The 12,791-nt window shown below is 48.0% G+C and overlaps 1 protein-coding gene and 1 non-coding gene across 2 annotated transcripts in view; one reads left to right on the plus strand and one right to left on the minus strand.

Annotated features, from left to right (window-relative positions):
• Window positions 1-224: 224 nt before the first annotated feature.
• Window positions 225-12,791, plus strand: part of Pdk1 (Phosphoinositide-dependent kinase 1) — a 51,750-nt gene continuing 39,183 nt past the window's right edge. The window contains exon 1 of the mRNA XM_076314652.1: window positions 225-588. Within this exon, the coding sequence (XP_076170767.1) occupies window positions 523-588 (66 nt within the window). The 5' untranslated portion in view covers window positions 225-522. The remainder of the gene's footprint in view (window positions 589-12,791) is intronic.
• Window positions 2,054-2,126, minus strand: Trnar-ucu (transfer RNA arginine (anticodon UCU)). The gene has a single exon. It is a non-coding gene; the product is annotated as a tRNA-Arg (tRNA).

The raw sequence follows: 12,791 nt of genomic DNA on the forward strand, positions 1-12,791 counted from the left end.
ATTCTTTTACGCGGGTCGAATCGTCGTCGGATTACGAGCCAGATAAAAGGGAGAAGGCGGAAGCGTGTGACGTTTGCGAACGCGCGTGACGACGTCGTTCCGTGACGTAGAGACCGTTTCCGTCGAAATAACGCACGCCGTATTTAATTCGCCGGGAATCGCGTCCCACCATCAGTCTCTCTCCTATTCGGTACGTTCGCGGAAATCATTTTTGGCAAATCGTTCCCGGCTCGATAGCGAACTGAATACGATACGTTTCTCGCGTACGATCGTTTCTCGACCCTGTCGGACTTTTCGCGAATTTGTAAACCTTGGTCCCCGGCCAGTTTCGGGGACCGAGCTCTGTCCCGTGCTCGTTGTTTCTTTTCCAATCGCGACACCAACGACGGGAGTTTACCGAAAATTAACGATCGTCTCGAAAATTATCTCTTTCCATGGAAAGAGACTCGTGGCCAAAGTAGAAACGATTCGGGCGTTAAATAAGTGGAAAGGAAACGATCCCGCGTATCAACGTCCACGAGCATGTCTTGCAAGAAGCACCGCAGCGTGACGTCGTGTATACTGAGGACAACCAGAAGACTGATCTCGGTAAGTCGTTGAAAACGTTATCGACATATGGGAGGAACGGGGATTAAATTTTTATAGGAATTCCTCCCTCCACGCGATATAATTCGACGTGGATTCTTTGTGGATTGCGTCGTAAGGGCGAGCCCGTCTCGCTAGCGGCAGCCACGAGCCAACTTCAAAACGGACAATTGATTCTTCTTTATTGCCCCCCTCTAGACATTCTCCTCGTTTGTTCGCGTTCCTTGGCATGACGTAGCGAAGAAACGTGGATACATATATATATCACTCTTTCGCTGCTGGCAATTGTCCCAGTTACTAATGTACATCCGCGAACGAATGACGCGTGTCTTTTCTTCGCGCGATGGTGGGCCAGTGACGCAACCCTCCCGTATAATCGTAACGCGCGAGACAAAGAGGAACATTCGCCGGCACGGTACGAACAATCGGCCACGTGAATCGTTACCGCCGAAAACTTCCCGTTTACTCGATAAAGTCCACTTCCAACCCCGAGAAACATTCTCCAAACGATTCTAGAGCTTCGCGGGGAGGAGGCGAAACTTACCGTTACGTGGTCCTACCTTTATCGGGGGTTCAGTGGTCCTATTTTTGTCGTTCACGGTTCGCCAGATTCGTCCGTCGAATTTTACGAGTTCTTTCGAGAAAGTTTCGACGAGATTCGCAATTTTAGACCCGATATTTTACGGGAGCGAAGATTTTTACAATTAACCGCGTTCGAGTACAAGTCGACGCGCGCAGTGTTTTCGAATTCGGCGCACGTTGCTTCTCGATGGACACTTTTACGAGGATTCGTTGCGAAATCGGGCGGTGAAAATTTGAAAGCGTCCTTTTCTGTTGCAATTTTCATCGATCGATACACGCGACGGTTTAATCCGCGTCCGGTCTTTAATCTCTCGCTACTCGACTCTCTGTGTATATTTACATGCTATCCGTTGATTTCGATCGGCGTTCGGTTCTGAGAGCTCGACGCTTCCCCGACCGAAGGAAATAAAGAAAGACAACGTCTTGTTTGTTGAGCGGGGAAAGGGTAAATAACGCGGTGATTTCTGCGATCGGACCGGTACTCTCACGAAAAGAGTGCAGGAGAACTCGATCTGTCGCGAATTTTAAATTAACGGAACTTCGAAGACCGATATATCATGCATTTCTATTTTTACACATTTCTTCGATATTCTCGGAGCATCGAAAAAAGGCAACAAAACTCTGTGCACTAATATCTTTTCGTAACGGAAAAACAAAGCGACCGTAAATTATGTATTTCTATTTTTAAACATTTCTTCGACGTTCGTGGAGCATCGAAAAACGGGAACAAAAGTCTTTGCGCTATCTTTTTATAACCGAAAAACAAAACGACGATAAATTATGCCTTTTCCTATTTTTAAACATTTTTTCAATGTTCTCGGAGTATCGTAAAACAGCAACAGAAGTCCGTTTAGTGATATCTTCGATAACCGAAAAACAAAACGATCATCCCTTGCGGGGATCGAACCCGCGACCTTTGGATTAGAAGTCCAACGCGCTATCCTCTGCGCCAAAGGGACTTCTATAAATAACGTCGCGTATTTTTTCATCTGATTCTGTGCTCTATAACGCGAGCGAACTCGACGCTACATGCGCGACTTTCGTGCGTGTCTTCGACATTGACAACGCACGGAAAATTGTACAATTCGAACGTTATCGTCTACTTTAAATTCTGCACAGTCCATTGTTCTCTTACACCGTACATAATTACCGTTCGCCTCGTCGAACGAACTTGGAGGTTAGGATTCAAGATCGCGCCTTCGATCTAAATACACGACGTCGTTTAACGATATCGAGTTCGATACTTCGAATACGTCCACGTAATTTTGAGCCCTTCGATGAAACACACAAAGGGTCCAGGAACCTCTCGACTAGTAAAAAAAAAAATTACTTCGACCTTGGATTCAAGATCGCGCCTTCGATCGAAATGCACGATATCGTTTAACGATATCGAGTTCGGTACCTTCGAATATATCCACGGAACACGAGAACGTAATTTTGAGCCCTTCGATGATATACGCAAAGGGTCTAGGAACCTATCGACGAGTAAAAAAAAATTACTTCGACCATGGATTGTTCTCGGTGTAGAAAAATCGTGTCGATCATCGATCTGTGGAACGGGGCCAATTTGTACGGTATCGCGTGTACGTTACGAAATTGTAGATTGCAAAATCGTTGGAAAAACTACGGTAAAATCGGCCGTTGTGACTTGTACGTAACGTAGATACGGGCTCAAGCTCGTTACTTTGACGCGTTACGGAAATTTCAACGTCGTTCAATTCCATAACCGCTGTCCTTTATCTACTTCCGTAGGCGCGCTATCGGCGAGCAAACATCGACGATACCGTGACGATTCTCGTTATTCGTGGAAAGCCGACCTCGCGTTCGGAGTTCGCGAAACATTTAATCGATCCTGTTCGGTGCACGAGGCGCCATAAGGAACCCCGAGAGAGAAAGACCACCGAGACACGACCACCTTCCCCTTGTTCTTGGCGTACGGCCCGGACGCTAATGTACACCGCCGAATAAATCTAAGCGCGTGTTGTTTCTTCACGTGACGGCGCCCCGCGTGACGTCACGACCAACGTACGTACATCCAGCCGAACGATACCGTACACCCTCGTATATATAATAATAACAATAATAACAACACGTTCAAGCAGTAACAGGATCGTACGTTGTGTGAAATATCGAGCGACGAACGAGGGAGAGGAAAAGAGACGATCCAATAAGAAATTAACGCGCGGAGATAAAAATAAATGCACGTTCGTTACAAGGGCGAGGTATACGCTGCTATTAACCCGACCTTGACAGCGATACGATAAAAACGTAATGAAATAATAGGGAGCGGAGGAAAGAGTAGCGAAAAAGAACGAAACCGGAAGATGTATACGTAAGAGGATATAAGATCGCGCGCAAACTTTCCTTCGATACGAACTGTAACGAATAAAACGAGCGACTGGTTATTCTAAACTCGGTTCGGTAGAAAATAACCAGGTTTCGCTCGAAGCTAGTACATCGTGTCTAGAAACCGACGATAGATCGATTCGGGTGGATGGTGTTCGAGCGAACGTAGAGCCAAGCGATGGAAACGAGCTCCTCGAGTTGGCAACCTGGCAAGCGGATAACGTCCACCAAATACTTTACAGGGTGTTTTTCCGACTGCTAATAGAAACCACTGGGTGACGATTTCACGCGAAGGAGCGAGGTAAACATTCGAAGCGTCTTTCTCGCGTACTTCGTTCGTACGTTGTACCCACTTTTCCAGCAACTCGATCCCTCGATCCAAGATTCTTTTAAAATTACAAAAACCAACTACGTCACGATTCTCCTTACGGAATATTTATCGATTCATTCGCGTCTCGACTGTTATCAAACTCTGAACAACACCTCCTGTTCGCGAACCCTTTCGTGGAACGTTTATTCGCCCGCCTCGATAGCGAAATAGAAAAAAATTGTTCGCGGAACTCGCACCGGTCGCCGTTGAATTTTTATCGGCGTTAAGCGTGAATCGATCGCGATTTCCGGTGATATTACGATACCGATATCGGTGCAATTAGCGGAACTGATTACATTCGCGTTCGTGGAATTAAGGACGCGGCTTGCGACGCGTTCGTGCATATCTACCGCGAAGTATGTACGATCGTGTGTACGTGAAAATTGAACGACACTCTCGACGATCCCGTGACAGAGAACGAGGCCATTACGCGATTCGAGCCGATCGATTCGCGGTTATTAGAGGCGTCACGTTCGAAAAGTCACGCGAACGTACGAACTTTGCTCGGAGGTTGAGTTTCGCGTGTTTTCGCGGTGCTCGTAGATCGGGCTCCGTTCAAAGCCGAACAACGGTAATAACGACCGATCAGCGTAGCAGAAGGTCAACTAGACAATTAGGAATACGCGACGACAGATTCGAGTCGGCGAGTTGCCCGATTGCTCTTTCGAACGTGTTTATTCCCTACCCGGCGAACATCTAGATTATTGAAAAATTGATCCTAACGCGTGCACAAACAATTCCAAACAATTATCTCGTCGATGTGGACGATTAATAAATAACTCTTGAATTTCTCTGTCGTCGTGGTCTGCGTTTCGAGCTCGAGCTCCTCGTCGTAAGATTCACGAGTGTTCCAGATTGTCGATGGAGACAATCGTTTCGAAAAAATCCCGATCAATATGTTGCGATACGAACGAACCGAGAAAATTCCTACAGAGAACATTCCTTTATTATTTGGAACTACTCTTACGCTCGCGCCCGGATAACATGAACACACGCCTTCGATAAGAAATCTCGACTGTGTGATTTTGCAACGATCAGGCTTGGACGATTCACAGAGTACAAATAATTATACTTGGGACAGAAGAAGAATAAAAATGGATGTGGTTGATCGTCTACCTTCCGCCGCGCGTGTCAGAGGTTTATCTCCGAGGAATACTGGACGCGTTTCGTTTCGTTTGAAATTCTCTCGTACAGTGTGAAACGCGTGCCGGTTTATTATCGAATAACGATGAGACAATACGGGCGAAGCGATCGACGGGCTACGTGTTTGGAAAATCGTCGATTTCTCAACCGCGAAGGAAAGTTCGCTCGACGACGATTGGTAAAGAAAAATGGCCGCCACGACGAAAAGGATCCTCCCGTCCGCGTTTCTGGTTGACTCTCCCCGTGCTTCTCCAGCGCCTGTACGCGGTGAACTTCGACGAACACGGTATCTCGACGATCGATCGATCGAGCGATTACGCGGACCGATAGGACGCTAATCGGCCGCGCGATCGAGAGAGAGAGAAAAAAAAAAGAAGAAGAAGAAGAAGGAAAAGAGAAACCACGGTACAGCACCGATGTTACACGAGGTGGACTTTTAATCGCGAAACTAAGATGGCAGATTACGTAACGACAGGTGATAACCCCGAGGTTCGGTCGCGTCGTTTCACAGTAAACGTTCCTCCAACGTGGATTTAACGAAGACGCGAGAAGACAACCTTCTCCGAAGAAGTTTCCTCATCGACGAACCGTTTCGATCCTGGTGCGTTGCACACTCTCCTCGATTATTTAAACTCGGAGCTCTGTGTGTCCGCGAAATCGCGTTCCCAATACGCGTACGCGCGACATCGTCGATGGTTTCGAGTAGATTACTTTCGTGTATCACGTGTTTACTCTTATCGCGTACCGTGCCGCGTGTATTCGTTTTTCATGATGCTCGGTGACGTCGGTACACCGCGAACTTAGGTATACGGGTAAACACGAGGAGCGGGCAGTCGTTGTTCGTCGTTTCGCGGTGCGCACGTAAATCGAAGCGACGTAACGTCCTCCTCGTTGACGCAATTCCGAGTGTCGTTTCGGTGTCGTTAGACCGGCTTACGTTCACGACCGAGGTCACACGTGCGCGCGTTCGTTTGGAAATTAACAAAAAGCGGTGCCGGCTTGCAGGTGTAAACGCATGCAGCTGTGTTCGCAGGTGGTCCCGTCGTCTATACGTACGTCTGTGCGGACCGTGGCACGCTTTCGCTCGTTGTCTCGCGTTCGGACGATCGGTTCGTCGGATCGACGATCGAGACTTCGCTAACGTTTCGAACACGTGCATCGAGTTCGCCGAAAGAGTGGAGATTACGACGATTCGAACCTCGAAGAACGTAAACGGTTCTCGGTGACCTCCGCGAATCGACACTCGCGAGCGTTTCGACGAGTGTTCCTACGCCGAATATAAAGCGTAGACTTTTATCGAGTTTGGAAATTTCATCTATCGAGGCGCTCGTTCCCCCGTTCTTCGAGTTTACGTTTCGTCGCTGACACGGGGATGAAGTCTTTCGGTGGATTCATCTCCAAAATTAAGGACGAGTCCCAGCTACTTCGAAGGAAGCGAGATGACATCCTTGCACGAAGGGTAACGCAATATTTATCCAACGATTATAATTTCCAGTTAAGTTTGTGCTATAACCTTGGAACGTTCTTCCGTTTTGCGCTCGAGGATCCTGGGTCAGAAGTGTACCGCATCGAATTCGTGTTTTTGTGATTATAATACTTACACACTGTTGGAACTATTATTTGTTCGGAGTAGATTTCAGTAAAAATTGATAACAATCGTTCCAAGAGAGAAACAATGTACCCTCTGACCCGAAGTAACGCAGCGAGGTTAACTTTGCGAGAAAGTTCGGTGATCACGTGTGCCATTTACGTGGCCATTTTGTACGTTCGAATTTTTTCCGATTCTCGCAAGTGTACAGCATCGAATTCATGTTTTTACGTTTAGAATACTCACACACTGTTGGAACGATTATTCGTTTGGAGTAAATTTCAGTAAAAACTGACAACGATCGTTCCAGAAAAACAACGTACCCTCCGATCCGAAGTAACGCAACGAGGTTAACTTTGCAAGAAAGTAGAAACGTACTCCCGAGGAAAATCGGTGGGTCACGAGAGTCATTTACGTGGCCATTTTGTCTGTTCGAATTTTTTCAGATTCTCGGAAGTGTACAGCATCGAATTCATGTTTTTACGTTTAGAATACTCACACACTGTTGGAACGATTATTCGTTTGGAGTAAGTTTCAGTAAAAACTGACAACGATCGTTCCAGAGAAACAACGTACCCTCCGATCCGAAGTAACGCAACGAGGTTAACTTTGCGAGAAAGTTCGTTGATCACGAGTGCCATTTACGTTTGAATTTTTTCAGATTCTCGCTAGTGTACCGTATTGAATTCATTTTTTTTACGTCTATAATACGCACACACTTTTGGAACGATTATTTCAGTAAAAATGGACAACAATCGTTCCAAGAGAAAAACAATGTACCCTCCAATCCGAAGTAACGCAGCAAAGTTAACTTTGCAAGAAAGTTCGTTGATCACGAGTACCATTTACGTTTGAATTTTTTCAGAATCTCGCAAGTGTACCGTATCGAATTCATTTTTTTTACGTCTATAATACGCACACACTTTTGGAACGATTATTTCAGTAAAAATGGACAACAATCGTTCCAAGAGAAAAACAATGTACCCTCCAATCCGAAGTAACGCAGCAAAGTTAACTTTGCAAGAAAGTTCGTTGATCACGAGTACCATTTACGTTTGAATTTTTTCAGAATCTCGCAAGTGTACCGTATCGAATTCATTTTTTTTACGTCTATAATACGCACACACTTTTCGAACGATTATTTCAGTAAAAATTGACACCAATCGTTCCAAGAGAAAAACAACCTACCCCCGATCCGAAGTAACCCAGTCAGGTTAACTTTGCGAGAAAAAAGAAACATACTCCCGAGGAAATTCTGTTGCTCTGGAGTGCCATTACGCGGCCATTTTGTTCGAATTTTTCGGGACACTCGAGTCGGTATCCCGATTACCCCGATATCGTTGCCTTCTTTCCACGAACAAAGAACACGGTTCTCGGAGGTACCGGAATAACGCGTTGGTCGCTCGAACGAGCGGCAAATATTGTTCTTCGTCGCGGCGAGGAAACGGTCCGTCTTGAACGAAAACCGTCCGCAATATTGTTTGAACTCCCGGGTTCACCTTTCGCCGTCGAGGAGATGCATAATTTATCGGACACCGTGGCGTCGCCCACTAAATTCATACGACCGAGCCAACCGACCGACCGACCAACCGAGCGGCCAGCGAGCGTGCGTCTACCGGATAGCAGAAGCAGATTCGTACGTTTGCGCGCGGCTGCCGAACGTTTGCGTCGAGCAAACCGCCACGGTGGCGTTCAATGCTACGAGAGAAAGAGAGAGAGAGAGAGAGAGAGAGAGAGAGAGAGAGAAGCGTTTCCCCTAACACACAGCCCCCCGTTTCGAGGGAAGAGGGAACACGTTCACCGTCACGTTCCCTCTGGCCGGGTCGTTCGAGCCGAATATCGCAACCACCCCGACGCGCGTGTATCCGCTCGCGTAGATCGCGCGCGCGGAGCGTTGATACGACGACGTAAAGCGCCGGTTGGCTACCTGCGTGCGAGCCGCGCGTATCTTACGCGAGATATTGCGCCGAAACGGGGAACTTTGGCCGGCGTCGCGCGATACCGGAAGACGAATGGTCAGGAGGACGTTAGTTCCGTGAATTTATCGGGACATTTTCTTCGGAAATGCCTCGTCTCGTGTTATCCGTGACACGGCGAGGATCGGGGCTCCGCCTAAAACTCGAGGAGGTGCGACCACCCTCCGTGAACCGGAACTGGACGAACCGAAGTGGACGATTTCGGGCAGGCGAGTTTCTTGGTCAAGTTGATGTTAAAAGTATTCTTAAGAGAGAAGGAACACTTCTGTTTAGGAGGATCTGAAGGATGGTGAAGTCACGTAGCGTTTTTGCGTTTAGAATCGTAGATAGTTGGGTTTATTTAGTATCTTCGAAACCGGAAGCAGAGGCGAAAGGTTGGAATCTTTCGACGGTGCTTCTCGGTGAAATGATTAGTTTGTTGTATTCTTTGAACGCGCGTAATACAGAGTTTTGTTTTGGGATCGCGTAAGAGGAGGAGAATAGTAAGAAATTTAGTAACTTTTTATCCCGTGGTGTATTCTTCGCGGTAATCGGATAATTTCCGATTCAACGAAGCGCGACCGAACTAGACACAGATACTATCTGTCGTCGCGGCGATCCGCACGGATATAAATATTGACTCGTTGTTTATCGGATATCATCGATAAAAATGTCCTTCGCGATTACTTGCAGAAATAACGATACACTCGAATCGTAATTAGAAGTCCGCGTCACGACGAGTCTGTCGCAACTGTGGCTTCGCGAGATCTCCGCGTACGATTTCCGTTTCGCTCGCGATCGAGTACTTTATTACTCAATATTCGATTATTAACACGTTCGCCACGCGGAACGATCGAACCCGCGGGACTCGCGCGGTCGTTTCGAATCCTCGAGGTTGCTTTCGATTCTCCGTTTTCAAGATCGACTCGCGTGACGCGCGTAAAGAGACACGACGCGTTCTATTTTCATCGCGAACGCGGCCAGACGAGACGAGACGAGACGCGCTCGAAGTCGCCGGGAAAAGACACGTTCGTTACTAATCCACGCGGAAAGAAAACGATCCCTTTGGTACACCATCGGACATCTTTGCTAAGCGGTGGGCGAAATCTTGGCGAATCTCGTGTGTATCGTCACGCGTTCGAAATATAGGCAAGTAGCTGGCTCGTTGGTTGCGTCGTCCGATTTTTTAAGGATTCGTATTTCGCGGTAAGCGGCGCGTCACCGGTTGCACACGATCGTGGATGACAAAACGCCTCGCTTTTGTTCTATTTTCAACGGCTTCCATTCGACGAATTAAATATAGCGCGTCTCAGCGCGGTTTTCGCGCATCGGAATCAATTTTCGTCACTGTTCCGCTTTTAAATAGAATCGCCGCGCCTCGCTCGGTCTTTCCGTCACTTTCCTCCTTTCGTACACGAACAATCGGAAAACGATCTCGCAGAGATAACCCGGTGCAAATTTAAACGAGGTTATCGATACATTATAGATACACCCTATTTCGAGTTACCCGCGGCTAACTTTACAATTCTACGCTCTTTTAAATTCGAACACCCTCGGAAATGTAACTCTCTGCCCGTTCCGCTTGCAAACGCCACGAACCTTCGAACAATATCGAATACAATATATACAACGATCCGGGATCGTTTATTACTAATTTTCCACAATTCTCCAACGAGTCCATCCACTCTAAAAACGAATCGAACGCAACCGATCGAGCGCGATTCGAATTTCCCGCGCGACCCTCCAAACCGGAGACTCTACACGAAACCGATCTAATATCGATAGCTCGCGTACAGAGCCATTTACAACGAGTCAACGAGCCGATTCGTTCTCGAAACCATTGTCTCGATCTTTCTTACATCGCGTTGTCCCCGAATACCGACCGATCCCTTCCAATTTACGCTCACGGACATCCGTGTTCCGTGAATTAGTCGTGGACACCGTTGAACGTTACCAAGAACATCCACACGCGCGTAGTGAATTTCGAGTTCGTCTCGCATCGAAAGAAATTTATGGCAGGGGGCGTGTACACTGGAGAGCAACTTCCAGGAACGAAAAGTCGATCGATCGCAGCGTGGCGAACTTCCGCGATACTATCGACGTGTATTTATACCGTGGGCGCGTTCGATGAGACTCACCCTTGGATTACGATAACGCGTTATCTGAACGGTGAGCTCGCGAGTAGACTCGCTCTCTCGCTCGCTCGCGAGCGAGCTCGAACGCGTGCGCGCGTGTTCTCGCGAGGAGGGTCCGAACAATGGCCGCTCGTGATTAATTACTTCGAAAAGTAGCAGAAAGCTAGAAATGATGGATGTTCGCCCGACCGGATACATTAACCGCGAAATACGGACGAGTGCCGGCCGATGTTGCTCGGTATCTTCTTCCGGTATCCGATGCTGTTGCTCGACGCAAAGCAGCGAACAATTGCTGGATACTCGGCCCGGGGGCGGTGAGAGGCGGAGTGTTCTCCAACGGGGTGACGATGCGTTACGACGCGAATCGAGGAGCGTCTGGATTCTATTCGAACGCGATTAGCTGATTTCGAGTAATTTTCGATTGTCCTCGAAAATGATATTACTACCTTTACTACCTACCTACATCGTAAATGTTGTTACTACCGCCCGGAACTCGGTTCTCGTTGGAGAACGTTGTAGCGGTTCGCGATGTTCACCAGTGGAATTTAATACCCAGTTTCGAGGTGGGATTTCACGCTCGGATTCGAAGCGAGAGACTTCAATTGGGTGAGTCCGAGTCGATAGGGAAAATTGAGAGTCGAAGGATTCGTTCGAACGAAAGTCAAAGGATTCGAATCTCGAGAACGATCGCGACACGATCACCCTTCTTCGCGAGATTTCGTACACTCGATGTACAGTTGTGTACTCTCGATGTACAGTTGTGTACTCAGGATGTATAGTTGTATACTCTCGATGTACAGTTGTGTACTCTCGATGTACAATTGTGTACTTTTGACATACTCGCTTGTATCCTTGCGCGTATTTTTTTTTCCGCGTTTCAAATATTTCTCTTCACAATGGAGTACATGTACCATTTCGACACATTTCTTCCTTTTACGCGTGTATTGCAAGGGCGAGAGAAATCGCTGATGGAAGAAATTTGAAAACTCCCGAGATTCTCTTTCTCGAGACCTCTTCGCTCTACCAACGAGCGAATCGCGTTTCCTCGTTCCGTTTCGCTAGATTGTCCTCGATCCATGATCCTTCGTTCTCCTCGGGAGTTTATTCGCGCGGTTCGCGATAAAGGCGAGCGACTCGAGAATCTCGGTGCGCTCCGTTTAACGCGAAAGCGATCGCAATTAAGAATCGAAACGCGGAATATCGATCGAAAGGAGCTCCCGCGATGTTTCGTCGTGGCGATTGGTATCTCGTTGGTCAATTTGCCGTGCGATTCGACGAGAGTCGAAGGACCTCGACGGACACGGGACATAAATTTTGTCTCGCGGCTCGTTAGTTCGCGGATTTAGCCGCGATCGGTACGCACGTACGTGGAATTAAGCGAACGATCGAAGGCACGTAGCTTAGGTATCGTGATTACCAACAGTTCGACTCTACGTAGGTACGTAGGTACGTAGATACGTAGGTACGAGTCTCTCTCGGAACACGTAGTCGCTCGGGACCTCGGCGGTCGCGGCGTTCTTTTAACGAAGAAAGCGAAAGGCGCGCGAAATGTACCGGTTTAAAGGTGAAACATCGCCGTGGTCGACGATGTCATCGGAGAGGGGGTCGTCGAGGGCCCCTCGCAGTCACCGGCGATGAACGCGATAACGTTGTCGCGTAATCGCGCGCGACCCGAATATCGCGAGCGAGGCTAATGGAAAATGTTACGCTGAAATCCGATATTCCGTTTTGACAGGTTTCCAGCGCCTGCTCGACCCGCGGATTACGAAACGGAAACATTTGGCGATGCCTATCCGCTCGCGCGAGCGTACGAGCCACTCCGCTTACTCGCTCGCCTATTCGCGATCGGAGCGGTATGCGACGACTCGCGATCCTCCTCGTTCGCGGTAAATTAAACGACGTTATCGCGTAAAAGCGGATTTCGTTTAGGAGTTACGCGATCGTAACCGTGCACGGAGACACACGGCCTTTATCTGGGGCCCGTGGCGACATCGCGATCACGACCAACGTAAATATTTTCTTCCGGATGTGCATCGAAGAGGCGTTTCGAAACGCGATGGTACCACTCTTCGCGCGGTTAATCGAAC

The sequence above is a fragment of the Ptiloglossa arizonensis genome, chromosome 6 (genome assembly GCF_051014685.1).
Source record: "Ptiloglossa arizonensis isolate GNS036 chromosome 6, iyPtiAriz1_principal, whole genome shotgun sequence".
Lineage (NCBI taxonomy): Eukaryota > Metazoa > Arthropoda > Insecta > Hymenoptera > Colletidae > Ptiloglossa > Ptiloglossa arizonensis.